General features: G+C 44.7%; 3 protein-coding genes across 4 annotated transcripts in view; 2 read left to right on the forward strand and 1 right to left on the reverse strand.

Annotated features, from left to right (window-relative positions):
• The first annotated feature begins 7,738 nt into the window (after positions 1-7,738).
• Positions 7,739-13,658, forward strand: TP53I3 (tumor protein p53 inducible protein 3). Of its 2 annotated transcripts, none has more exons than XM_066545827.1 (7): positions 7,739-8,126; positions 8,925-9,113; positions 9,239-9,381; positions 9,904-10,171; positions 11,416-11,628; positions 12,365-12,561; positions 13,314-13,658. In XM_066545827.1, exons 3-7 carry the CDS (start codon positions 9,244-9,246, stop codon positions 13,518-13,520), a joined length of 1,023 nt encoding a protein of 340 aa, XP_066401924.1. In that variant the 5' UTR covers positions 7,739-8,126; positions 8,925-9,113; positions 9,239-9,243; the 3' UTR covers positions 13,521-13,658. The 2 variants fall into 2 exon arrangements, with proteins under 2 accessions (XP_066401924.1, XP_066401925.1); XM_066545828.1 differs by having other exon boundaries at positions 8,925-9,040.
• Positions 13,659-13,819: 161 nt separating this feature from the next.
• SF3B6 (splicing factor 3b subunit 6) lies at positions 13,820-18,031 on the forward strand. The gene is made up of 4 exons (XM_066547159.1): positions 13,820-14,036; positions 14,278-14,396; positions 16,207-16,345; positions 16,857-18,031. Exons 1-4 carry the CDS (start codon positions 14,007-14,009, stop codon positions 16,944-16,946), a joined length of 378 nt encoding a protein of 125 aa, XP_066403256.1. The 5' UTR covers positions 13,820-14,006; the 3' UTR covers positions 16,947-18,031.
• A 4,368-nt stretch (positions 18,032-22,399) lies between these two features.
• Positions 22,400-25,298, reverse strand: part of FKBP1B (FKBP prolyl isomerase 1B) — a 44,445-nt gene continuing 41,546 nt past the window's right edge. Inside the window, exon 4 of the mRNA XM_066545829.1 lies at positions 22,400-23,103. Coding sequence (XP_066401926.1) covers positions 22,975-23,103 — 129 coding nt within the window. The 3' untranslated portion in view covers positions 22,400-22,974. The remainder of the gene's footprint in view (positions 23,104-25,298) is intronic.

Below are 25,298 nucleotides of genomic sequence, written 5' to 3' on the forward strand. Positions count from 1 at the left end.
TCGAAAGTTCATTAAATCGTATTACACGATTTCACACATTCCCCTGCAGTGCTGACCGTGCCACCAAATTAGAAACTGCAATCAGCCAGAGATACCATCAGATGAGAGAAATGTCAGGGCTTTTTCCCCCAGCAGTGCTGCACTGACACACAGATCTCACAATAACTGTGCCACGTAGAGGGGGTGTTTCCTGGAGCCCTTTATGCTTTATTTTTTAAAATATATTATTACGATTGATTTGTCAGCGCCCCAGGCATGACGAGACCCTTGTGCCCAGCCGCCTGCCATTGCCCTGGAATGGGATCCCCCGGCACAGCTCGCTGTGCCCAGGGTGCGTTCATTAACCTGGCCAGGGACTTGTGACAGCAGCGTGTCAGAGTCAAATCCCTGATGTCAGTCTGGAAAGAAAGACCCCCATCCTCCTGGATCCCCCACACTCTTAGTCTCTATGTTATTAATTTTGTCATTTTTATCCACTGTCATTGTCTGCCAGTATCCTTGAAGGACTCAGGCTGAGCAATTTAAGAAATAACACACTTTATTAACAAATACACTGATCACAGAAGACTGTCACAGAGTCGGGGCAGAGATTGCCACTGACAGTGCACTGACTGCAAGAACAAGTTTGAAGAGATGCACAGGCCCTGATCACCAGTGAAAGTTTGAGATAATCAATGTGTACAGAGTAGGGATCCTACCCAACAGGTGTGCCCACAGGGGAAAAGCCAAGATCAGCCCATCAACCCATCCCAGAAGTTATGTGGAGTCTTTCCTAACTTGTCCCCCTCTTAACTCACTGTTAGACTATTACTTTACAGCTAGGTGAAGCTTGGGTGACTCTAGGCAAACATACTTTTGTTCTCGATTGGTGCAAAATTCCCTCACTTTGTTCTCAAAGACATAGTTAATAAAATAGAGAGTGTGTGCTCAGGGAGGGCTGGTCACACTTTGGGTGGGTAATTTTGGGATGGAGGTATGTCACATCTTCACAATGAGAGTACAAAGTGGGGTTCATCTGAGGAGAGCGATTTCCCCACAGCTGCTGACTGAGGAACAGGACATCTCCTCCATCCTGTGCCTGGAAGCTGCTGTGTGGTTTGTCAGCTATGAGGTACCACAGAGTTCCCATTCCTGCAGGGATCACAACAGAGCCTGGCCATGGAGTCTCCATCCTGCCCCACCTTCCATTTCATCCCTCCTCAGCATTTTCTTCAGGCTGCAGCGGGTGTTGCATGGGGAATTATCATGGAATTAATTCTATGCTTGCCAACTGCATTCCCTCCTTGAAATAGCAACTGCATTTTACTCTAAAATTTTCTAATGTTACAGCTTCTGTCGGAATGGGATTATAACTTTAGCCTCAAGATTTTCCCCCAGATGTCTCTAATTTTCCCCCATTTTCCCACTTAATCAGCCCCATGACTGTAGTAGTCACTCAAGCTTCCCAATATCCAAATGGAGTTCAAGAGTGTTTCAAGCATTTGTATTGCATGGATTATCTGATGTTTGTAGGGGTGGCCAATAGGCTAACTGCCTCATAATAATACAAACTTTAACATATAATACCTTTATCAAGACAGAAAGAAAAAGGGTTAATATTAATACAACAAATTTCTGTAGCAGTTGGTGATCATCTGAAGAGGGTATTCCACCACCACTGTTCTGCATCTTTCTTGACTGGTTCCAAAACATTATCTATTTTCTCCATATCATGATGGACAAGGACCAGAGTCCTTTGTCCATTTTCTTGAGCTTGTTTCAGCAATTGTTTTGAGTCTTCATGTTGTAGCAGTTTCCTGCTCAAGGTGAGATTCATTCCAATAGGGGTGGGCAGCAGGTCTGGAACCAGCATTTAGTTAAACTGGAACAACTGGTAAGATGTGACAGGAGCTGAATAAATAAAACCACATCCCATAATTTCAATGAACTTACAAACACAAATATTTGAGTGATTACTTGTAGCTACACTATCTAAGAGTTACCATGGAATCATAAAGAATTTTCATTCTTCTGTTACCAATTTGTACAATTGAAAACATTTTCAGGGATTTCCCTGGGATGTGTCTCAAAATGACAAACATTTTTGTTCAGTGTCAAGACAAATGTCTTAAGCTTTGTGTTACTTTCACAAATGAAAGTTGTTCTTGCACAATGACATCTTGTTGTTCTTGCACTCCTTGTTGTTCTTGCACAATGACATCAGTGCCTCGCCATTTTTTTCCATCTCTTTGGGCCCATACTCTCTGCTCCCAGAGTATAGTCCCACTGTGACTGTACCCTCACAAAATGATTGGGTATACAATACACACTCAAGCACTGTGGACAGTCAACACAAAAGCTGTGGTTGTGCTGTCAATGGCATCCTAGGTTAAACTGACTAAATAGCACCAGAATTGGAATTTCTCTCCAAACTCAATCACATTATCCTCCCAAAGCACTTTTAGAATTTTAGTGGGTAAGGTACCTTCCTCTTATAATTGCAGCTGTCATCAATTGCATCCACAGTTGGGCTTGGACACAAGAAAGACCACACAAACATTGTTTTAGAGTACACCAAATGCACCTATGATCAGCTGGTGTTCTTTCACCCTCCTGCTGAATTAACATTTCCAATAGAAGCCACTGCTTAGTTGCCAGAGCCAAAATGGAAGATTGTGGCAGGTGTTTCAATTTGTTCAGGACACCAGTTATCATGAGTAGTTTGTTCATTAATCCCTCAGAGTCTCAGCTATTTTGAACTCCCAGTCCTCTTTCCAAGATACCCAGCACATGAAATTTTTGCCCACTTTTGGGGAAAGGGGGCTCATTTAATGCAGCAATGCTGTCCATTCTGCATAAGAGGTCTTCAAGAATGGGGAACTGGTTGGATTGTAGAAACATTATTTTGCTTCATCAATTCAACTTGTTTGGAGATTGTGGCAGGTCAAACAACAGTTGTTGTTGACCTATATTTTTTATCACATATGGTTCAATATCAGAGACTTCTCCAACTTCTCCCCTTTCTTTATGTTTAGGTGGAGCTTGAGTGGTTCCAGTCATACAGCAAGGGGTGGTTGTACCTCGGGGTGGGTAACTTTGGGATGGAAATGTGTCACAGCATTTCAACTCAGCTAACCTTGGGATGGGGGTGTGCTCAGTGTTACACCTGAGGAGAGTAATTACACAGCAGCAAGATGTCTTCTCCTATGTCCCTTAGTTTGTTGGAAATGATGCAACTATTTTTTCTTTTTTTGTTGTTGTTAATGTAACTTTAGTCAGGGGTTTGTTTTGTTCACCTTTGTTTATGGGGAAGGGAATTGGAAGTTTCTCTCCAAAAGACTCTGTTCACCAGGCAAAGCCTGAAGAAGCCTTAAAATCTACAGACTAAGAGTAGCCAGAAGACACAGAGGAGATAAATGAGCATTAATGAGCATCACCCTCTGGGGCAGTTGGAGACACCTGGTCTGGGAAAAGATTGATGAGACCCAAAGAATGAGGTCCTAATTAATGTCAAAGGTGAAGGAATCAATAACCAATAGGATATCAAACACTAAGAATTGTCTAATTTAAGACCAATGAACATGAATTTCTTTGGGGTTTGTATGTATAAATATGTGAAAAGTCTAGTAAAGAACCATATGTGATGGAAAGATTTTCACTGTACAACCCAGGCATGTGTGAATGAAATAATTTCTACTGCACATCCTGGCCAAAATAACATCCTGGCCAGAAAAAACTAATGCCTCGATTTTCCAACACTGAAAAGATGTTGTTGGAGAGTTTCTGTCTTCCCCATAGTTTCAGTGATAATGTGACCATAACTTTAGCCCCAAGATACGTCTCAGTTTTCTTTAATTTCCCCCCAGTAATTTTCCCACATTGTGCTAGAACTGATTACTTATTTAAAAAGAAAATAATTTTTTGTTTGGGTCAAGCCCAGCCCAGAAAAAAACCCTCAGCTCCCTCTTTCTGCTCTGATCTAATGGTTGTAGCAAGTTTTATCTCATTTCTTAGTGTTTTCACTGTGGACTGTTTCCTCAGCAAGATGAAAATTTAATGCCAGGAGAAAAAAATCAGCAATACTTACACTATAAAAATGTAACTGGACTTTTATGGCCTTTCTGGGAAAGAGGACCAGTTTCCTGCTGGTCAATTCTCATGCCGTTGTTGTTATTGTTATTTTGCTTATCTGAGGCCTTACATTTCTTCTGCTGAAACTCCTGAATTTCACATGGAGGAAAGTATGTTTTCCAATATGAAGGGGAGGGGGAATGAACATTTATACATCTATCTTTTTACAGAACAGAATGAAAATGAACCAACTTCAGGCTTTGCTGAGTGACAGCATTGCCAGCATAAAAAGCATGTAGAAAATACAGTTATCACTGGTATAAAGACAAGTCTCTGCATCAACCTTTGGCTTTATTGTGAGAGATCAAGAGCTTCCTGGTAAGTGACAGCAGAGGTGGAAACTCTGAAATCAGAGCATAAAGCAGAAATAATGGCAGGGAGCACAGCACTCTACTAAATCCATTTGTTCTCTCAGCTTCAGAGCCCATTGCCGAGGTACAGCTCAGCTGACTTGCAGGGTGATTGCGAATTTCACATCTTTGATTTTTTTGGAGCAAAGACGCCATTTAAGTGGCATTTTGAAGGAGTCTTTTTTAATCACTTTGTGCTCAGTGATCCTGACTGTAAAGCAGATGGGTGTAGGTCCATTCTCTGGCCCTGACACCTATACTGGAATGGAATGTGCTGTGCCCATGCAACTACCCCAAAGCTGTGGCTGAACTGGGATGCTGGTTGGGAACACAAATCTAGATTCAATACCAGGAGTCGATATAGAAATATCTTCTGCCTAATTCTGGAGAAACAATGCAGTGAAAGCACCTGTAGCTGCCAAGTTACTATCACTGATACAGCACATGAAACAAGCCCATTCTTCTATCCACTGACAGTTCTGTCTGTGTCCAGAATCACAGAACCATAGAATCGTGGCTGGAAAAGACCTAAAGATCATGGAGTCCAGCCATTAACCCAGCACTACCAAGCTCAGCACTAAACCACTTCTGTCAGTGTCACATTAACAGATCTTTCAAGTACCTCCAGGGATGGTGACTCTGTTCCAGTGTTTAACAGCCCTTTTGGTGAAAGAAATTGTTCCTAAAATCCAATCTGAACTTCCACTTATGCAATTTGAGGTCATCTCATCTTGTTCTATCACTTGTAACTTGAGAGAAGAGCCCAACCCCCACCAGGCTTCACCCTCCTGTCAGCTGTACAGAGAAGAGAAGGGTCTCCCCCTGAGCCTCCTTTTCTCCAGGCTGAGCCCTTTTCCCAGCTCTCTCAGCTGCTCCTCTTCAGACCTGTGCTCCAGAGCCTTCCCCAGCTCCCTTCCCTTCCCTGGACACGCTCCAGACCCTCAGTGTCCTTCCTGAACTGAGGGCCCAGAACTGGGCCCAGTCCTCAGGGTGGCCTCAGCCATGCCCAGCACAGGGGACAGTCACTGCCCTGGCCCTGCTGCCACACCATGGCTGGTACAGCCCAGGTGCCTTTGGCCTTCTTGGCCACCTGGGCACACCTGGGCCATGTTCAGCCACTGTCCCCAGCACCCCCAGGTCCTTTTTCACTGGACACCTTTCCAGCCACTCTGCCCCCAGCCTGTGGCACTGCAGGGATTGTTGTGACGCAAGTGCAGGACCCAGCACTTGGCTTTGTTGAACCTCAATCAATTGACCTCAGCCCATGGATCCAGCCTGTCCAGATCCCTCTGCAGAGCCTTCCCACTCTCCAGCAGATCAATACTCAGATTGGTGCTGTCTGGGAACCTACTGAGGATGGACTTGGTCCCTTCCTCCAAACCATCAATAAAGACATTAAACAGAGCTGGCCCCAGAGCCTTGGGGAATGGGATTTATTAAATCTAACAGCAAGGCTTTCTCCTATAAGCTAACTTCAGACTGGCTCTATCTCATTATTTTCAGCAGGACTACACACAGAGCTGGAGCAGATCCAAAAGGCACCATTGTCTGCCTGGCTGGCTCAGTAATAAATTCAGGAGCCATATCATATTTGATGTGAGGTTTGTTTTTTGTTTGTTTATTTGTTTGTTTGTTTTCTGCTATGGGGGGAAGGTAGAAAGTGTAAAGCTGAAAGATTGCAAAAAATGCCAGCACTTTCAAAATCCTGTAACAATATCCACTCATTATTTGTTCTTGCAAATACTCACATTGTTCAAAACTGGCCACTGTTCCTAGCAAAGACTAATGCTAAGTTTTTCCAGGGCCAGATTTGCAGTAGTTATTCTTTGGAGTTTACTCTTGCTGTCCTGGATGATTTCTTTGTGGAAAAAAAAAAAAAAAAAAAAAAAAAGAAGAGTAACTTTTCTTTGCATGTTACAAGATATTTCTGAAAATTATTTAAAGTTCTGCTTAGTGTTTATTCTTTAGAGCAGATAATACCTCACAAATACAGGTATTTTAAATTTTCAGATAGAAACAGCACTGTCATCATTTGAGTGCAGTATAGTGCAAGGGGGATTTGTACTTGAAAAAAAGCATCTCCATTACAGCAATTCTGTACATGACTTTTATAATCATTGATTTAAATTTTTATTTATTTATGTCCCTGTGTTATTATAGCAGACTACTTTAGAGAGAAAGGTAGCTGAATCAGCAGAAAACTTGGACTTCATCAACCTCAAGAGTGCTCATTAAGAAATGAAGTACAGAAGTTCAAAACTTAAAACAAGAAACTGCTGCTTTACAACATTACAGCTGCTGAGCTCCCTTCTGTTTTTTCAAGAACAATTGTGGGCTTGCTCCTCATAAAAGGACTACCCTATGCATTTGCCTTCTATGTTTCTTAACGGAATTGAAAGTGATGTCTTCACTATTTGGTTCAAGATGTTGTGCTTTATCTTTCTAATGCTGTATTTTAGCCTGCTTCCAGATAACATAGTTACTAATCTCACTTCACAAAGTAGGTTCTCTAATGGCATTATAGCTACACAGGAGCCATAGACCAAGGGACAAAGGAAATTGCTAAACTAACACATTTTCAGACTGTCTTGTACATCCTTGAATAATAAAATAATAAAACATATTTTTATCATGTGAATTTGCATTGTCAATGACTGCAATAGAAAGTTATTTTAAACTGCAGCAGATTGCAAAGTCCTCTGGGGACAGTGGAGGAGGAACAATGCCAGTACTGGCACTGAATCAGGCTGTCTGCACTATAGACCAGGCTTCACCATCTTTCCATCTTCAGAAACACATCAATTCTTAGCTCTTCAAGTCACGTGAGAACAAAAGAATTTTATCTATACTTGATTTGAAATTTGTTCCATTTCAAAGAGGAGTTTAAAAGCCTGAATCCAAAAATCTCATTATTACAGGAAAAAAAAAATCCACAGAAAAATCCCACACATATGAGTTACCATTTTTAAATAGTCTGAAGTGTCAGTTTTATTCCCTGACAGCTCAAACACTCAAGAGCTGGTGAATAGGACACCGAGAAAGGCGTGATCTGATCCTTCTGCAAAGCTCAAGGAGATACCATCAGACTTTTAGAGCAGTACTGATTCTGATTCCAAACCCTCAGAGGTAGAAACACACGGGGTGTAAAGATGTGAACCAGCGAGCTCTGAACGCCGCTGTTCCCCAGGAACAGCAGAGCCCAGGGCAGCCTCCCCAGCGCATTCACGGCATCAGGGCTGGCACAGCTCCCACGCTCTCAGTGCCAGTGCAGCAAATCGAGTCTGAGACACAGAACTCTGAAGTGACAGCACTTGCACAGCTGGAGCACACCCATCACACACACTGGCACAGCCACGGGCAGCAGGCCAAGCTCCCCGTGTGCTGGGGCAGCGGCCGATCTCTGCCGCAAGGCCAAGCGGGAAAACAGATTTCTGTGCCAAGCCATGGAATAATCCAGGTCGTTCGCAGGAACAATGGGGAGCTGTGCTCATATTTCTGACTCCTCGTATCTGTCGCTCCAAAGAAGAACAGCCTCGCACTGTTCCTCGCCTTGGCCTGCAGGGGAGTAGCTGGGTGCCGGCAGGAACCGGGATCGGACTCTGCTCCCGACGACAGGCTGGGTTTGTTCCGGGGCACAGACTGTCCGTCCTTCCTTACAGGAAAAAGGTGAGCTCGGGAGTGGGCTCGGGAGCCACAGAGCTTCTTAAAATTGTCATTTTCAGCCGCTGCTGGCAGATCTGAGAGCTTGAAATGGTTGGAAACCTGTATCTCAGTTTCTGCGGTTTTCTGTGCGTTTCAGAGTAACGTAAATATTCAGATCCTCTTGGTTTTTTGGTTCTGGTTTTTTTTTTTTTGGAGTTTTTTTAAACATTTTTGTGGGCCTGCTTCTAGCAAAAAAGACAATCATTTATTAAAAAGCAGGTTAATGAACTCTGACAAAAGAGGGACAAAAGCTTCCTTCACATCTTATTTTAACTGACTAAATTTGGACCCAATTAAAGGCAGCAGAAACAATTGCTATGGGTGGCACCAGGTGGGCTTTCCATTGAATTTTTTTGCTGATACAGGCAAATTTTGTGGGACTGGATTAAATTATTAATAACAATGACTAGAAAGCCAGCCTCAGAAACAAAATCCTTTAAATTGCACTTTATACAAAGTGCTTATTCACCATAAAATAGCCATAGAGCACCACCCTGTGGGGATTGACATCCCTGGGGTTTTAAGCTGTTCATCATTCTGCATTTGCAGTTTTACAAGTAATTAGGTATGCACTTAGCTTTTCCTGTGCAGAAATCAGTGATTTTTACAGAGATTTTTTACTGTCTGTCACACAGTGCTGGTCACTTGAAGAGGCTCTGGCCTGCAGCCTATCCTGTGCTGCAATCAGTGCAGTACCAGCTCTCAGGAACTAACAGCTGTTCCCCTTGTGATTGCCTCTCCTTCTCATCTCCTTCCACCCAGGACCCAGGGAGCAGAGAGAAGACTGTTCCTCATTTGATTTTACCAGGCAGGAGAAGGCTTGACAGCTCAGCCCATCTGCTGGTGCCAAAAGGATCCCAGGAGCAGCATCTGAGGAGGTACCTGAAAGACTCCTGCGGCAGGGAGAGCCTGTACCACAGCAAATCAGGCATACAGCAATCACCTCCTGAGGCAAGGGAAATAAATAGGAATTTTAAAGCTATTTGTTACCTTTCTTACCTGAGATTTTTCCGCTGCCCATGCCTGCATTCGTGCAATGTTTTTTTCAGTTTGGTTTTGTTTGGGTTTTTTTTTAGAGAAAATGTTTGCAGCCTATTTTGATTGCCCAGGAGGCCCAGAAAATCTCTATATGAAAGAAGTGATGAAACCAAATCCAGGAGAAGGAGAAGTTCTTGTGAAGGTCTCTGCCAGTGCTCTGAATAGGGCTGATTTACTCCAGGTACGTCTAGGTTAAGCAGATTTATGCACCCAAAACCAACACAGTTTTCAAGTCCCTCTGTGAAGTCCTGACAGATCTGATGAGCTAAAAGAGTTTGAACCTGGTGAGCATTTGGATTAGAGAGTTCATAGGGCTGAAAGAAGAGATGTTTGTTGATTCAGCAGATAAATGTTTTTATCTGAGATAGTGCAGTGCTGGGCTGGCATGGAAAGGCCACGCTCTGCAAATGGAGATCATAGTATCTCTTCAGCATGAATTAGCCTGGACAGAGGAAACTCACAAATATTTCAATTTATTCTTATTTTAAGAATAAGACTTAGGAAGAATAACACTTAGGAAACAAACATGTTTCCAGAGGCTAGAAGATCCTCAAATTACTGCAACATATGCACAGGGCAAAATCAGGATTAAACAAATAGGAATTTAGACTGGAGATGTGTGAATGAAATATTGCAGGTAATTACACTCATTGATAGTTTTTACTTCCTTGCCTTCTCTTTTTTTTTTTAATTTTTATTTTAGAGGAGAGGGAAGTACCCTCCCCCCAAAGGAGCAAGTGACATTTTAGGCCTGGAAGCAGCTGGGAGCGTGGCGGGGCTGGGTCCCGGCTGCTCGGGCCGCTGGAGGATCAGCGATGCAGTGATGGCTCTGCTCCCCGGGGGGGGCCAGGCACAATTCGTGACAGTGCCCGAAGGCCTCCTGATGCCAATTCCCAAAGACATGACTTTTATCCAGGCTGCAGCCATTCCTGAAGCCTGGCTAACAGCATTTCAGCTGCTCCATTTTGTAGGTGAGAGGTGCATTTGCCCATTTATCCCACCAAAACAGCTCATCTTCCTTTCTGTCACAAAATCCTCTCCTTGTTGCCTCTATTTGAATGTTGCTTGCCTTCAAAGAACCTTTTCTCTGTCACTTTATTCTTGTGGGTCAGAATCCAGTATGTCAGACAGAAATCCTTGAATCTTGGCCACCTCTCCCCAGTGCCAACCTACCATGCTGGTTACATATTTACAAGGAAGGATATGGAAAGATGGCCAATTTATTTTCATCTGTATTTCTCAGTTTGAATCACTGAATGGTTTGGGTTGAAAAGGAGCTAGGTGATCTAGTTCTACTCCCTTGCCATGCACAGGGACACCTTCCATTAAGCCTAAATTCCATTAAGCCTAAGCCCTGAAATTATTCCCACCTTTTCAAGACACCCAAAACCACATCTTACTTCTAAGGATTTGGCTTCACTGCACGCATGACCATACCAAGAACTTTATCACTATGTTCTTGTGAATCTACAGTAGGCAACATCTTGTACCTTTGTTTACCAGATATATTATTTGTAGGTAAAATCCACTCTGAGCTGATTTAAACTAGACAGAAGCCTACACTCTTCATTTTAAAAATACGCTGCCAAGGTAGTAAACCTGCCAAAGTTTTCCTCCTGTGAGAAATATCCTTCTTCTACACTCTTCAGCAGTAGCATCTGAAAGATCCAATAAGGAACAAAAAGTTCCAAACATAACTTCCCTGCACACTTGCTTCAAGTCTCATGGGGATCAGTGGGAGGCTACTTGGTGCCTCACTTACAGAAGCAAGTAGTGAAACACAAATGAATGCGACCAATAGATGGTAAAATGATAGTAGGACTCATCTTTAATGTTACCCAGCATTTCTGGTATTCCTCCATTGCTGAGTGCCTGATTTCTGGAGTATGAATATCCTCCAAGTGTGTTTTCTACTGATGGTATAAAAAGGCTGTGACTGCCCTCACTTAAGCATTGGTCACAGATGCCCAGAACTGCACACAGCCAAGTCAAAGTCCTTCCCCTGAGGCTGGGAAAATGACATCCTGTCAGCACACTGCAACCTCTGCTGCTTCTGGATTTCTCTCTTTTATGAAGGCTACAAAGATGTCCAATTGTCCAAAGTCCAGTCAAGGACAACTCTTTCAACCTCCTCTTTGCTATCTTACAGATTGTTCATATTTTAATTAAAAGGTGATGCCCAAAGGGTGACCACTTTCCTTCTGCCCTCCTCCAGGTAAAGTACAGGAGGGTGAGAAAGTGTTGATCCACGCTGGAGCCAGTGGGGTTGGCATGGCAGCCATTCAGCTGGTGAGACTGGCCAAGGCCATTCCCATTGTGACAGCAGGAACTCAGGAGAAACTGGAAGCAACAGCAAATGCTGGAGCAGCTGCAGGTTTCAACTACAAGAATGAAGACTTCAGTGAAAAGGTCTTGGAGTTCACCCAAGGTAAAAACCTCTCTGTAAAAGTGCAAATGAACCTCCCAACATGTGGACATAGACTCAGTTTCAGCTGTCACTTGGTGAGGGATCAGACAGTAGTGACCCTGGAAGCACAAGCTAATATCCTGCTCAGCCCAGAATGAGCTTTTCCTTAGTTTAACTGTGCTGTTTTCTGCATGGGCTCTCTTTGGCTGTGTTTATTTGGGGCATAAATATTGTGCCATGTTATTGCTGCCTCCCCAAGGAACTGCCAAAGGAACAAATCCTCACATTTTGGTGTTTGAGTCATCACAGAAGCACAGCATGGCCTGGGTTGGAAAGGGCTTTAAAGATCATCCCATTCCAACCCCCTGCCATGGGCAGGGACGCCCCACCTTGCTCTGAGCCCCATCTAACCTGCCTTGAACATTTCCAGGGGTGGGACACCTATAGCTTCTCTGAGAAACCTGTGCCAGTGCCACTTCATTCTTAAACTATTAGAAAAATTTAGCTTTTCTAAGCATTTGGGGTGGTTTATGCCTGAATTTGCTTATGGATAACTGATGATTTTTTTTTTGTGCCTGATTCCATAATTCCTTACAAATCACTGTGCCAATTTCTAATTTCAGTAGAAAGATTTAAATAAGAATTTTAGGGTAAATTCTGTACCTATAAATAACAAGGTTGTAGTCATGCTTGAAATTATCCTGCCTTTAATGCAGCTTGGACTTCATTGATGAAATCTCTTCTGTTTCTACCTGAGGTTCTGGAGTAGATATTATTTTAGATTGTGTTGGGGCCTCATACTGGGAGAAGAATCTCAACTGTCTGAGCACTGATGGCCGGTGGATCATTTATGGCCTGCTGAGTGGAGGTGAAGTCCATGGGGATTTGCTGGCAAGGCTGATTTCCAAAAGAGCCAGCATCCACACGAGCCTCTTGCGGTCCCGAGACAAGGAGGCAAGTAGTGGCTATCAGCAGTGTATGCAGTTTGATCTTAAAATTTATGATAGTTTTGAGAGCTTTCTTTTAAAACCAGTGTTGAACACATTCTTGTCAAAAAAGCCCCACCTTGAACTGTTACTACATTCTTTGGAAAATGTCACAAAATTAGGTTGTAATGGGGTTTTTTTTCTATTTTTATCAAATTCCTCCCTGAATGAGAGGAATGACACCCAGGACTTCTTAATGTGCTTCATGGATACCATAATTTAGATATTTGGCCCTAGAAGAAATAAAACTCCAGTGATCAGGCAACTTGATCAAGTCTGAGGAGGGAAAAATAAAAATCTTTATTAGGTCACTTCAAAGTAGAAACCAAGGCCATTTGGATGCCCAGTTACCAAAGAAAACTCATTTTATGTGGAATCTCAGATGTCACAGTAAAAGACCCACAGTGCAGAGCCCTAAGGTGGATTCTGTGCATGGTTTAAGACAGAGTATTTACAAGACCTTTATCAGTTTGATTTAAATGGTTCTGTAAGGAGCTCACACCACTTGCTTCGCAGAATTTCATTCAATTAAGATGTAATAAATCTAAAAGCTTCCTCCTTGTTTTTAATTTAGACCTGTCAGGTGTTTTTATCTCCGTTTCACTGTGAAAATGTCAGAAGGTGTCTCCTTGAGGGCTGTGTACATTTTATACACCGTGCTCTGAGACGCCTCGGTGAGCGAAGCGACTGGAAATAACCTTGCAGGTGTTTATTCCGCAGTACAAGGAGCGGCTGGTGAGAGCCTTCACAGAGGAGGTGCTGCCCCATTTTTCCGGAGAGGCTTCCCCGCGGCTGCAGCCCCTCGTGGACAGCGTTTACCCCCTGCACGCCATCGCTGAGGCACACAGGGCTATGGAGGAGAACAGGAACATCGGCAAAATCGTCATCGAAATTCCCGTTTGCGGCAAGAAGGGGCCGCCGCAGTAGATGCTCTGGGACAGTCACTGCGGGGCCCGCACTGGGCCATCCCGCCACGTCTGCTCCACACCGGGACCGATTCACGTGGGTGGCGGGGAAGGGGAAAGGACAAGGAGGAAGCGTTTATTAAAGAGGTTCATGTGGCAATTCTCGCACCGCGGATCGAACGTGCAGGGCCGGGACGGGGCGGGGCCTGGGCCTGAGGGGCTGGGGGGGCGGGGCCGGGGCCGCCCTGCAGGGGCGGGGCTTAATCACGGGGCGGGGCCGGGAGCGAGCGCGCTGCCGCTTCCCGCGCGGTGCACGCTGGGATAGATCCGGTTCCGTGAGGGCAGCGCGCGGTGCCTGCTGGGATAGACCCGGGTGTGCCGCCCGTCGCTCCCGGTCCCTGCCGGTGTCCCCGCTCCACGGTCCGTCCAAGCCGCTGTCTCCGCCCCATCCTCCTTCCCCGCCGGTGTTTCTGTCCCAGGCCGCGCCCCCCACTCACCGCCCGTCGACATGGCGATGCAAGCAGCCAAACGAGCCAACGTGAGTGCCCTGCCCTGTCCCGTCCCTGCCGGGCTGGGCTCCGGCTTCGACCTGCTCTGGGCACCCCGCTGCTCTGAGGGGAACGCGGCAGGGGGGTGGGACTGGGGGATATTTAAGGCCCGTCCAGCCCCAGCCATTCCGTGGCTCGGTGATTCCATGGTTTTGCCCGTAGGCTGCTGGGTTTAAGATTTGCAGTACGTGCCGTGGGCCTAACACACCGCCTGTCTTTTCCCCGGCTCAGATCCGGCTCCCTCCGGAGGTCAACCGGATCCTGTACATCAGGAACCTGCCGTACAAAATCACGGCCGAGGAGATGTACGACATTTTTGGGAAGTACGGGCCCATCCGGCAGATCAGAGTGTGAGTATTTCCAGTTCCTTTGGACCGTGAAGGGTTTCACAGCTGGGAAGGTTCAATGTGCTGGAGCACACCCTGGATACCAGAAGGGATGTGATGATGCTCTTAACACATGAATTTGTTAGAGAATGATTCTGCTGGGAGGTGTAGAGAATGAACTTAAATTTGAAATGAACTTGGGGAAGTTGATAAAATATGACAAACTTGTTTGCTTAAGTAAGTTTCAAATACAACTGAAGTTTTACCTCGACTTGGGGTGAAAAAAGGAAAGGCAGAAGCTGAGCACAAACAGTTTTCCTGTTTTATGAGTATCTGCTAACCAGTGGGAAAACGGGTATGTGGTGTTGCTGGATCTGTTCACTAGAAACAAATACCAGCAGCAAGCCCTGCATGGCAGAGACAGGGGCCATGCCATGTAGGGGAGGTGTGACTGTGCCTTTGGTTCTGAATTGTGTGGAGGTTGTACAAGTCTGCAGCAATTCTGATGTTCTTCTCCTGGTTAGTTCAAATGCTGAGGACCTGAGCTTTGATCATCATAGGAGGGTTTGTGTTGGAAGGGACCATTTTATTCCAACCCCCTGCAGTGGGCAGGGACACCTTCCACCTGCCCAGGTGCTCTGAGCCCCATCCAAGCTGGCTGGCCTTGAACGTTTCTAGGGATGGAGCATCCACAGCTTCCCTGGGTGACTTGTTTGAAAGATTGTTGTGTAAAGTGAGTTTTACAGAGTTGCTCTCAGTAAGCAAAGGACACAAGGGCACATGTGCTGCTGCTGTCACACTGGGATGTGACACCAGACAGACCCTTGTCGAGCAAGGAAGGGCAGTGGATGTGACCGGAGAAGTGGCTGAGAGAACAAGGGGCAGTGTAAACACTGCCTGGCTAAATAGGTGGAACTCTTTGCTAATGAGCATAAAGGAGAGCCAGTACTTAAGTTTTCTGAAAATATGTGGGCTGCAACAGCATGATAGTGGGACACAATTAGGACGTATCAGGGGCTCTCTATTGTGTTGATGCTCTGGTGTGTGCACCCAGCACTTTGTTCAGAACTACTAATTCTGGAATTTCCCACAGAAATCCCAACAAAGCCCCTCTGTAAAGGCTTCTGTGCTTTGTGCAGTGTTTATCCCATTCTCCTCCTCACCTTTTCACAGACCCCAGTGTGATATTTGTGATACTGTTTGTCTTTGGGTGTTCTCAGAAGCACCTTAGGGAGGTTGTTCTGACTCTGAAGTTTCTATCACTGGCTGTTAGCTGAGACCTTTGAGATCTCTGCAGCCCCTCTGGGCTCGTTACTGTTACGTGCCAGACCTGTGTCCCATCCCTCAGGAAAAGGACATGGAATTGGTGCTCCCATGGGTGATGATGTGCCTCAGCAGTGGGCTTGCACCAGCAGGGCTGTTCTGCCTCTTAAGTTCACTTTGTGATATGCCAGGAGCCCTGTTCCATCCTGGGGACACATCTGATCCAGACAGCCACCGACTGTCTGCCAAGTAATACTAAATAAAAGCTAGTTGCTGTAATAAAAATTTAAATTATTTCCAGACACAGCATGGCAGCCCTGACAAAAGCTGCAACAGCCCAGTTGTTGTGGAGAGGTGCATTTCCCTTATGGAGCAAAATATAGCACATTTTCCTGTTGTCTCTGGCTCTGAACTGTTTGGTGTGGAAAGCAGGGATGTAGTCTAATACCTAAAAAAAAATAACAAATTGGTTTTTAGTGACGTTGCATTGGTTCATCTAATCTCAGTCACTGTGAAATAAATAAACTATTTCTTGTTGATTTTATTTGACTGATGCTGCCCTGCTGAGCAGTGGGAATACCCCTGAGACCAGAGGAACAGCCTACGTGGTGTACGAGGACATCTTCGATGCCAAGAACGCCTGCGACCACCTGTCAGGGTTCAACGTGTGCAACAGATACCTCGTGGTGCTCTACTACAACGCCAACAGGGTATGTGCACCTGGCTGGGGGACCCACCTCTGAGCAGAGCTGTCACAAAGAAACAACCCCAGCATCACTTTGTAAAGACTGTTGCTTGGGTGTTTTTAAGAAATAGAACCCAAACTGTTAGAGGGAGTGAACGGGATACATCGTCAGAGTTTCATATTTACTTGGTGGTTTGTGTGCAAAAAAAAGTACCTTTGGGCAAAGGGTGGGAAAAAGATGTTTGTGGGGAGTGTACGCTGGAGAAGAGGGTGCAGAGGTCCCACAATTGCACAGCTGCAGCAGGAGGGGGAGATCTTGTTTATGGCTAAAAGGTCTACAGTTCTCTGTGTCCTCCCTGTCATTGATGACATCCAGGGCCCTGCGACATTCTCCGAAGACAAGAATCAATCAGTGCTCTGTGTGTGTGATGGTGATGGAGTTCACAGTGGTGCTTGTTGCAGATACTGGGAAATAACTTGTCATGAGATGAGAGACTTATTTTGTCTTCTTACAACTTTTATTTTCCTAATTACAGGCATTCCAAAAGATGGACACAAAGAAGAAAGAAGAACAGCTTAAGCTTCTCAAGGAAAAATATGGAATTAACACAGACCCACCAAAATAAAATGGTCCTTTTTGGAAAACTGTTTTCAAGCCCTGTCATTGAGTTCCTGGCCTAAACATAGGAATTCTTAACAAAGTGTAATTTTTTTCTCTTATGAATTTGATAAACTGCAATATGAGTTTTTATATCTTCAGATTAGGATTAAATAAATTTAGAACACAGGGAGATCTGCTTTAAGATGAAATTCCCCAAGGCAACATGGCTTCCCTGTGCTGAGAGTGACCTGGTAAAGGCTGCAATGTCCTGTTTCTAGCAGGAGCTTTCAAGAAGGGATTGAGAAGGTTCTGCGCTTGACTGAACAAAGCGAGCCCAAGCCCGTGTTTGTAACAAAGTTTCTTTCACAAACTGTAGAAGATAACGGCTTTCAAAAGGATTCAACTGATAAGGGGACTCCAAGTACCTTGTTCCCAGTGATGGTACCAGCTCTGATCAGCTGCAGTGAAACAACCCAGCTCTCACACTACAAAAAAAAAGTGTATGGGGGCTTTGTTTGGTGTCCCAGGTTTGGACTGAGGATTTGGTATGAATTGAAGAACACATGACCAAAATGAGACAGCAGATGAAGGTTTTCATTTTGATACCTGTAGTGTGATTGTTTTCTACTTGGCATGGTTGAACTGTAACACATTTTCTGTATGTACATTTTTAGGTGTAGCATGTGGTGAAGGAAAACAAATTTACCTTTTTTTGGCTCTTTTTTCTGTACTCATGTCTTGTGTGTAAAAATGAGTGTAATCCAGGCATAGCCAGTATCTTTTGGAAGTGAGAAAGAATAAACTCTGCTTGTGTTCTGAACCAGCTGGAAGTTGTGTGAATGTGGGTAGTATCCTGCCTTAGGAGGATTTATTTGCATGGATGTGATGTTCCATTCCCTGACCAGACAGCTTCCAGCCAGTGCAGAACCAGGGCAGATAACAATATACTTTGCCTGGAATTTGTAACCCAGTTTTGTTTTTCAGTGCATTGTACTGTCGTAGAGGAATGCTTCCATTTTCTGAAATTACTTTTTTGTTGGAATCTGTCACTTTGGGAACAATGCTGTGTCCATTTGGTGAAAAAATAAATGCATATTTTGCTTTTTTTCATCAAGGCTGTGCTGTTAGATGGGAGTCATTCATCACCTGAGTGTTTGATGCAGGCAGGAGCTGCAGCAAATGCATCTGTGTGGGTACAGGGATGACCCTGTGTGTGACAGGAGGGTGCCCAGCTGTGGCAACAATGCCCATCTCACTTGGAGGAGATCCCTGGCACTGCCCTGTGCTGGACACCTCCTTTGGCAGCTGGGAGGGGCTCACAGCAGTACTCACATTTAGCTGGAACCAGTGAGAAACTCAACACTCATGATTTTGCACTAACTGGTCCTATTTTCTTCATTCCTCAAATAAACAATTACACATTAATAAATCAGTGATGGCTCGTGAAGAGTGAGCTCCGAGCCAGCTCTGGGGGAAAGCAGCCATGATGGCTGAGGTGTGATTTCAGCTTTGGGTGGGTGCTTGGAGTCCTATCCTGTGCCTGACCCTGGAGCACACTGGAACAGATCTGCCCTGCCTTCCCTTGCACACAGGCACTGGGGATGTGAGCCAGAGCTCACTAAGCCATGCTTAGTGCACAATTCCCCCAAATCTGCATCTGTCCCTTGAAACTGATGCTGGTTTTGCAGCAAGAAGCCTTGCAGGCTGCAGTAACCCCAGCTGAGGTCAGGAGCAGGCACTGGGAGACCTGGAGCCCAGGAGCTGTGTTAGCTGAGCAGTCCCTCCATGGCCAGCCTGGCTTCCAGGTCCTACCCATCAGATTAACACAGATCAAGAGCTCTCAGGCAAGAACCAGGTTGCATTAAAAATCTTTAAATGACTTAAATCCTCCTGGGGGATTTGCTTCTATGTGACCATCCATAGCTTTTCAAGGGTTACAAACTGCTCTGCTGCCAAATATGTATCTTTTATATATATAAATATATATATTTATATGTGCCATGTATATACATACACCTCCATGTACCAAACACTTGGATAACAGAAATCATTTACACCAACTGCTGGGCATTGGGAAGGCTCCTTGCTGAAAGGGGAACTGGAGGTGCTTGTTGCCATGCTGGATTTATGCTTCTATTGAATAATGAACACTGATAATAAATACCAGAGTGCCAATAATGGTGCTGTATGCTGGCAGCCTTGTTTTAAATCATATGCAAATACCACATTCCTTCTGTCAATAGCAGAGAGCATGGTGCTTGCACTGCAGTGTCTGTTTTGATGAGGATTTGATGCTGTTTGAAAAACATATATAAAAAGCAATTCTTTAGGGTAATAAGATTAATAAAAATTCCTTCAATGAATCCTCAAGATCAGCAGCTTTTGATTTCTCTGAGAGCTCAGCTGCCGCCTTTCATTAAATATTCCATTTCATAGTTTTTCTTCCAGTGCCTGTTCAGGGCTTTCAGTGTCCCTGCACATGTAAAATGAAATAATAATTTGTACCTGCAAGACAGAGGGAATGGAAATGGAATGCCCAGAGGACTGTTTTGATGAGATCTACTCAAGATTTTGTTTGAAATGTAATATCAAAGAACAGGGAAATGAGTTCATCAGCTTTATTTGCTGCCCCTCTGCCATTCAGTTCATGAATGGCAGAGGGGCAGCAAATAAAGCAGATGTTACCAGGCTCGCACTCTGCATCTGTGCTGGTTTTGTGTGTGCTCACTTCCCATTTAATTTTTCAGGAAGTAGGGCATGAAATTAAGACTCGAAGGTCATTTTTTTCCCATTGAAACTGTTTAGAAATTAGTAACAAGAGTATATCTGATTACACAGGCAATGACAGTAAATTTTTTCCATTCTATTATATAGAGGTAATAATTATATGTACTGTGTTGATCGATGATACAATTAAATAAATTAACGCATTCGCAGTCGAATAAAGAGCTGAAGATTACATTTCCTTGAAGACTTAATTTCCCTAAGTATCACAAAGCACAATTAGTTTTCCTTTCAGATTTTTTCTTTTTAATGAAATTGGCATGAAAAATGTAATAGTCCCTGTTTCCAACCAAGGTCTCTGCAGAGAGGAGGCGATGAGGGAGAGCTTAATCAGCCAGCTGTAATAAGGATTTTACAGAGTGGGTAATGGCTGGTTTGTGCTGGGAGGGTAGGAGGGAAGGGCACAGTGGCAGCTCTGCAGATAAAAGTGATAAGATCAAGTATGATCAGCTCTCAGCCCAGCAGGAACATGCTGGGTTTCCTGGTGAGAAACCCACAGGAGCAGAAGGGCAGAGCTATGCCCTGCCCATTGCTCAGATGCAGCAGAAGCTCCCCAACAGCAAGGCCAAGAGGGGATGGAGGGAGCACAGGGCCATTCCAGGGTCACTCACACAACTCTTGGCATTGCCATTCCCTGTTGGGACATTCAGGAAGGGGCCCAAAGCAGGTGCTGGTCTCTAGTGAGACCCTCACCTGCAACCAGCTCTGGGGCCCCAGCACAGGGAGGATGTGGACCTGTTGGAGCAAGTCCAGAGGAGGGACACCAGGATGATCAGAGGGATGGAGCACCTCTCCCATGAGGAAAGGCTGGGAGAATTGGAATTGTTCAGCCTGGGAAAGAGGAGCTTTGGGGGTGGCCTAACTGTGGCCTTCTAGTACCTAAAGAGAGCTGACAAGAAAGATGCAGAGACTATTTACAAGGACATGGAGTGACAGGACAAGGGGGAATGGCTTCAAACTAGCAGAAGGCAGGGTTAGATCATAGATTAGGAAAAACATTATTTACTGTGAGGGGTAGTGAGACACTGGCAAAGGCTCCCCACAGAGATTGGGGGTGTTCATACCTGGGAGTGTTCAAGGCCAGGCTGGATGGGGCTTTGAATGACCTGGTTTAATATTCCAGCCCATGGCAGAAGGCTGGAACAACATTATCTTTAAGGTCCCTTCCAACCCAAACCATTCTGTGATTCTATCACACTTTGGGTTTTTTTCATTTTTTTAATAAGCAATTAACTTAAACTGAGCCATTGATAGGAACAGCTTAGACCAATGTGCTGAATCAAACTGTGTTTGACAGGCACAACAGAGCCACACCACCTTTAACCAAGACTTTGGGAAGTGCAATCTGTGACCCAGTGGTAAAAGGAAGGCCAGTGACAGAGGCCAGGGCAGTAGCAAAGGAGAGCAGAACCTTTTCAAATTATTTGGGAAAGCTGGTGGACACCAGATCTTGAGAGATCCAATTTTTAACGGGAAATTAGCATGCCCTAAATAAAAGAACTATTAGTGGAGGTCTAACCCAGCTGCTGCAGTGACTGAGATTTCCACCAAAAAAGGGGTTCTGAAAATCCCTTAATTTCTTTATGGAAAGCAGAGTGAGAAAAATATTTACTCCACTTAGTGTATAAAAATCCCTAAGATATGGATTTATGGGTTTATTAATTAACAAGCTGAAATAAATGCAGCTCTGGGGGTAAAATGAACATCTGGAGAGAGAAGACCACAAGCCATGGACTCTGGCCAGATCACCAGTCTTGCTTCTCTGTGCTCATTCTCTCTCCCAACTCCAGGAGGTGTCACCTGGGATCACCTCTGTAGCTTTGCTGTCTGACTGCTCATGCTGGGACTGCTCTCCTTACACAGATATAGGAACAGCACAACTGTTTGAAATATGACCATCAAAACATCTGTTAGTAGAAAACCATGCAAATAGTTTACAGTCAAGTTAAATAAAAGTAACATCACGACCCGGGTCTTCTACAGCAAAGAGGAAAAATGAGCCTATCAGACAAGGCAAAATAACAGCACAGAGAAAGCCTTGCTGATCAGGTCCTGCTCCAAATCCAGATAAGCCAACACATTTTCCTGCCTCCAGAGGAGAAACCAGCATTTCATGAATTCATATAAGCAGCAAATTAAATAAATATTGCTGAGTTTCAAGTGCCAGAGGCCCAGTGCACAAGGTCAGTTTGCAGGCTTTGTAAACAGCAGCAGCTGCTACAGCCTAAAAGCCCCAGAGTGTTCAGTGGCCACATCATCCCACAGCTCAGATTTCTTTTGAAAGGTGGATGCACATAATCCTGCTCTTTTCTAGCCTTGCTCAGCTCCAGTAGAAAATATTACACTAGTTTTGCTGTTGTAAAGGCACAGAATTAGACCAGCACTGCATGTCTTTGACAAGCAGCACTTTCCATCTCTTCAGCAGCCCAATTTTGGCCAGAGTTGAGAGGCCATAGAGGCAGGGCATATGGAGAGTCAGGAAAATTGTCCCAGCACCCCTTACTTGCATGTCCCTGGTACCTCTGATCCCACAGAGATCTTCCACTGAGCCATCTCTAATAGAAGCAGTGCATGGAGCTACATGTATTTCATATAAGAGAAATAATTAACAAAAAATGGGTTGATGACTGAAGAACTTCTTGTACAGTAAAAAGCATCCCGGTAGACAGAAGAGAAAAACAGGATGAGAAATGGTAAAGTATCAAGATTTTATTGTTTTATATATATACTTATAATTCTTAAATGAGACAGTATTTTTTTAAAACAGCAGCAAGCAGAACGTACAAGTTGAGAAAAGTGGCAGCGCAGGTAACTCTGTTTGGCTAATGCCCGTTCATGTACAAGGCGTACATTGGATTTTTTTCTTTTGAGCACCTTTTGTGGTTATTTTTTCTTGGTTTAAGTGTACAGTAAGGCAGTGGTTTTTTCAATAAGGAATATATATATATATATATATTTATATTTATATATATTTTCAGTCATCACCATGAATTCTTCGTACATGCAAATTCAATAAAATGTACAACTCGGAAATGTTACAGCGGGAGACAGTTTTCCTCAGAGCAAAGCTTCTAATAAAAGGCAAATACAGACACCACAAAGTTAGAAAAGAGAAGGAAGGCATAGGAAACCAAGAGTCAGGCGCTACTGACAGGACAGCTTGAGCAGGGAAGGTTGGGATTCCAGTGAAGATTCCTCCCGCCGCTGGCAAGGCGGGAAAGAACGGATGGTTATTAACAGATGTCTCCAGCCAACTCCCTCGGGAAGGTTCACTCTAACCTGAGAAGCTCCACATCAAAGAGGAGTGTGGCATTGGGAGGTATGACCCCAGGGTGGCCTGTGGCTCCATAGGCCATCTCAGGTGTGCAGGTCAACTTCGCTCTTTGTCCTAAGCTCATCTGTGTTTTGGACATCGGAGAAAGGAAAAGAGAACACACACAAAAAAAACAGGATTAGGAGGAAAACAAAAAAAAAAATCATTACCTGGCAGATTTACAGAATCAAGGAGTGTTCATAGAATTGTTTAGTTTGGAAAAGACCTTTAAGATTATTGAGTCTGGGGCTTAGAAGGGGAAGATCTTTAAGGTCCCTTCCAACCCAAGCCACTCTACAATTCTGAGTCCAAGTGGTTTCACTTCAAGCTGAAGCTGCCACAAAGAGCTAGGACATGGGCATGGGCCTCCTCAATGATCTGCACTCTCACAGCAGTTATTTAAACTGCCAGAACCAGCCTGGAAGAGACACAAAGTCTTTTTAACACAATGCTTGGTCCATCCTGCCTATACTGGTGCAGGCTGAAGGCAGTCTGAGCTCCTCCTGTGGAGCACAGGGTACAAAGAACACCATCAGCAGGCATTGGGAAAGGCCCTCAGAGCTCTCTATTCTTGAGAAATCCATGCTCAACACAGCCAGGTTCGGCACTTAATTCCCTAAACTCAGTCCAAGCCCCAGGGCAGACATCTCACTTATGCTACTTATCCAGACAGAGCCCTTGTCTCTGGATGGGCAGGAATGCTGATTTCCCTCACTCCAGGCTGGCTCTGAAGGGAACTGCTCACTGAGATGTGGAGTTATCTTCTAACTGAGTATTTTGGAACATTTTCAAACTGCTGTTCATGCATCATACACTGGTGATGGAATATTCACTGGCCAAGAAACATCCCCTGATTTGAAGCAGCGATTTTAATTCAGACCTCTCTCCCAAGATTGGGCACATCACTGGACTACAGATTATGTGATACCTCTTGGTTGAGAATATTTTCAGGTTCTATAAAAGATACAAAGCTAGAGAGTCAATTACTTTGGGTAGAAGAAAAATGGGGATATGAACTTTCCCACATTTGAGGAGTACTCATGGCATGGGGCTGAGGATGTCCAAGCTGATGGCCCCCCCTGGTCCCCACAGAGATTTTGCATGGGGCTGGCTGTCCAGTGCTTGGATGTGTCCATGCAAAGCAGGCAGCTGGTAGGTCATGCCTGGAGTTTTAGGGATGAGGCAAACTTGAACTTTGAGAAGCTGAGCAGACAATGCAGACAGACCCTGCTGACACCTGACAGTCATTACACCAAGGTTTGTGAAATCTGCAAGCTGGACACAGGGAACTGCCTTGTTCCAAGAGACTCTGTCCAGCATACTCCCCAAATCCCTCAAACCTGGGCTGGAAGGAGACAGCCACGAGCTCGACTTGCGTCAGTGATCCACTAGGAGGAGCAGGAGGGCAGCCTGTGGCCACACGGGCTCCTGGCATGGCTCTCGGCCACTTATTTTCTAAGGGACAAGAGCTGGGGAGTGAGAGCAGTCAAGGGAGGGATTACTTGATTCACCCAGCACTTGTTGATGCTGCTTTATCTGCACTGGCTTCTGCTTCCTACAGCTCTGCAGTCCTGAGCTCTCTTAGGTCTTTCTGCAAAGCAAATAATAAACAGTCCAACTCAAATCCTTCAGAGGAAAATGGTATTTTTCACAGTCAAGGATTCCTCAAATGGACTTCTCTGGCTGGAGAGAGAGGAATGCTTGCACTGCTTTCTCCACAGGGCTGGAAACCCTCGTCTCTTCCACCTTTCTCTGAAAAAGCATGGTTGCATCATTTCTCAGTGGATTTTTTCTGGTTTTGCATTCTTCCCTTCTCTCTATTCAAGCATAAGAACTTGTTCCTGTTAAAGTTGTTCCTGTAAGAGTATTTGAACAGTTGCCTCCTACACTGAGCTCTTGGATCCTGAAATGGGAAGTCAGGAGGAATTTGCACCCTGATCTCATTCACTCGTGCTCTTGAGCAGCCTGATCACACTCCTCATGTGTGGGGGGCCCTCAGAGCACTGCACAAAAAGCATGTCCTGGCAGTGAATTGTAATTTGGGGCTTTTACTGTGCTGGTACTCTAACTGCAATCAATGGAGGGCAGTTTTCTTTCTCTCAGCACAGGGCTGGCCAGTGAATGTTTTGTAGCTGGGAGTCTGAAGTAGTAAAAATGTACCAGTGCAGTTTGGTACCTTATCCAGTCAGGGTCAGAACCTGTAGCTGGGTCATGGATGTCATCAGAAAGGGCAGCTTGGGCCTCTATGGAGTAGCTGAATAGAGATCACTCCATAAAAAG

Source organism: Molothrus aeneus, chromosome 3, assembly GCF_037042795.1.
Source record: "Molothrus aeneus isolate 106 chromosome 3, BPBGC_Maene_1.0, whole genome shotgun sequence".
NCBI classification, from domain to species: Eukaryota; Metazoa; Chordata; class Aves; order Passeriformes; family Icteridae; genus Molothrus; species Molothrus aeneus.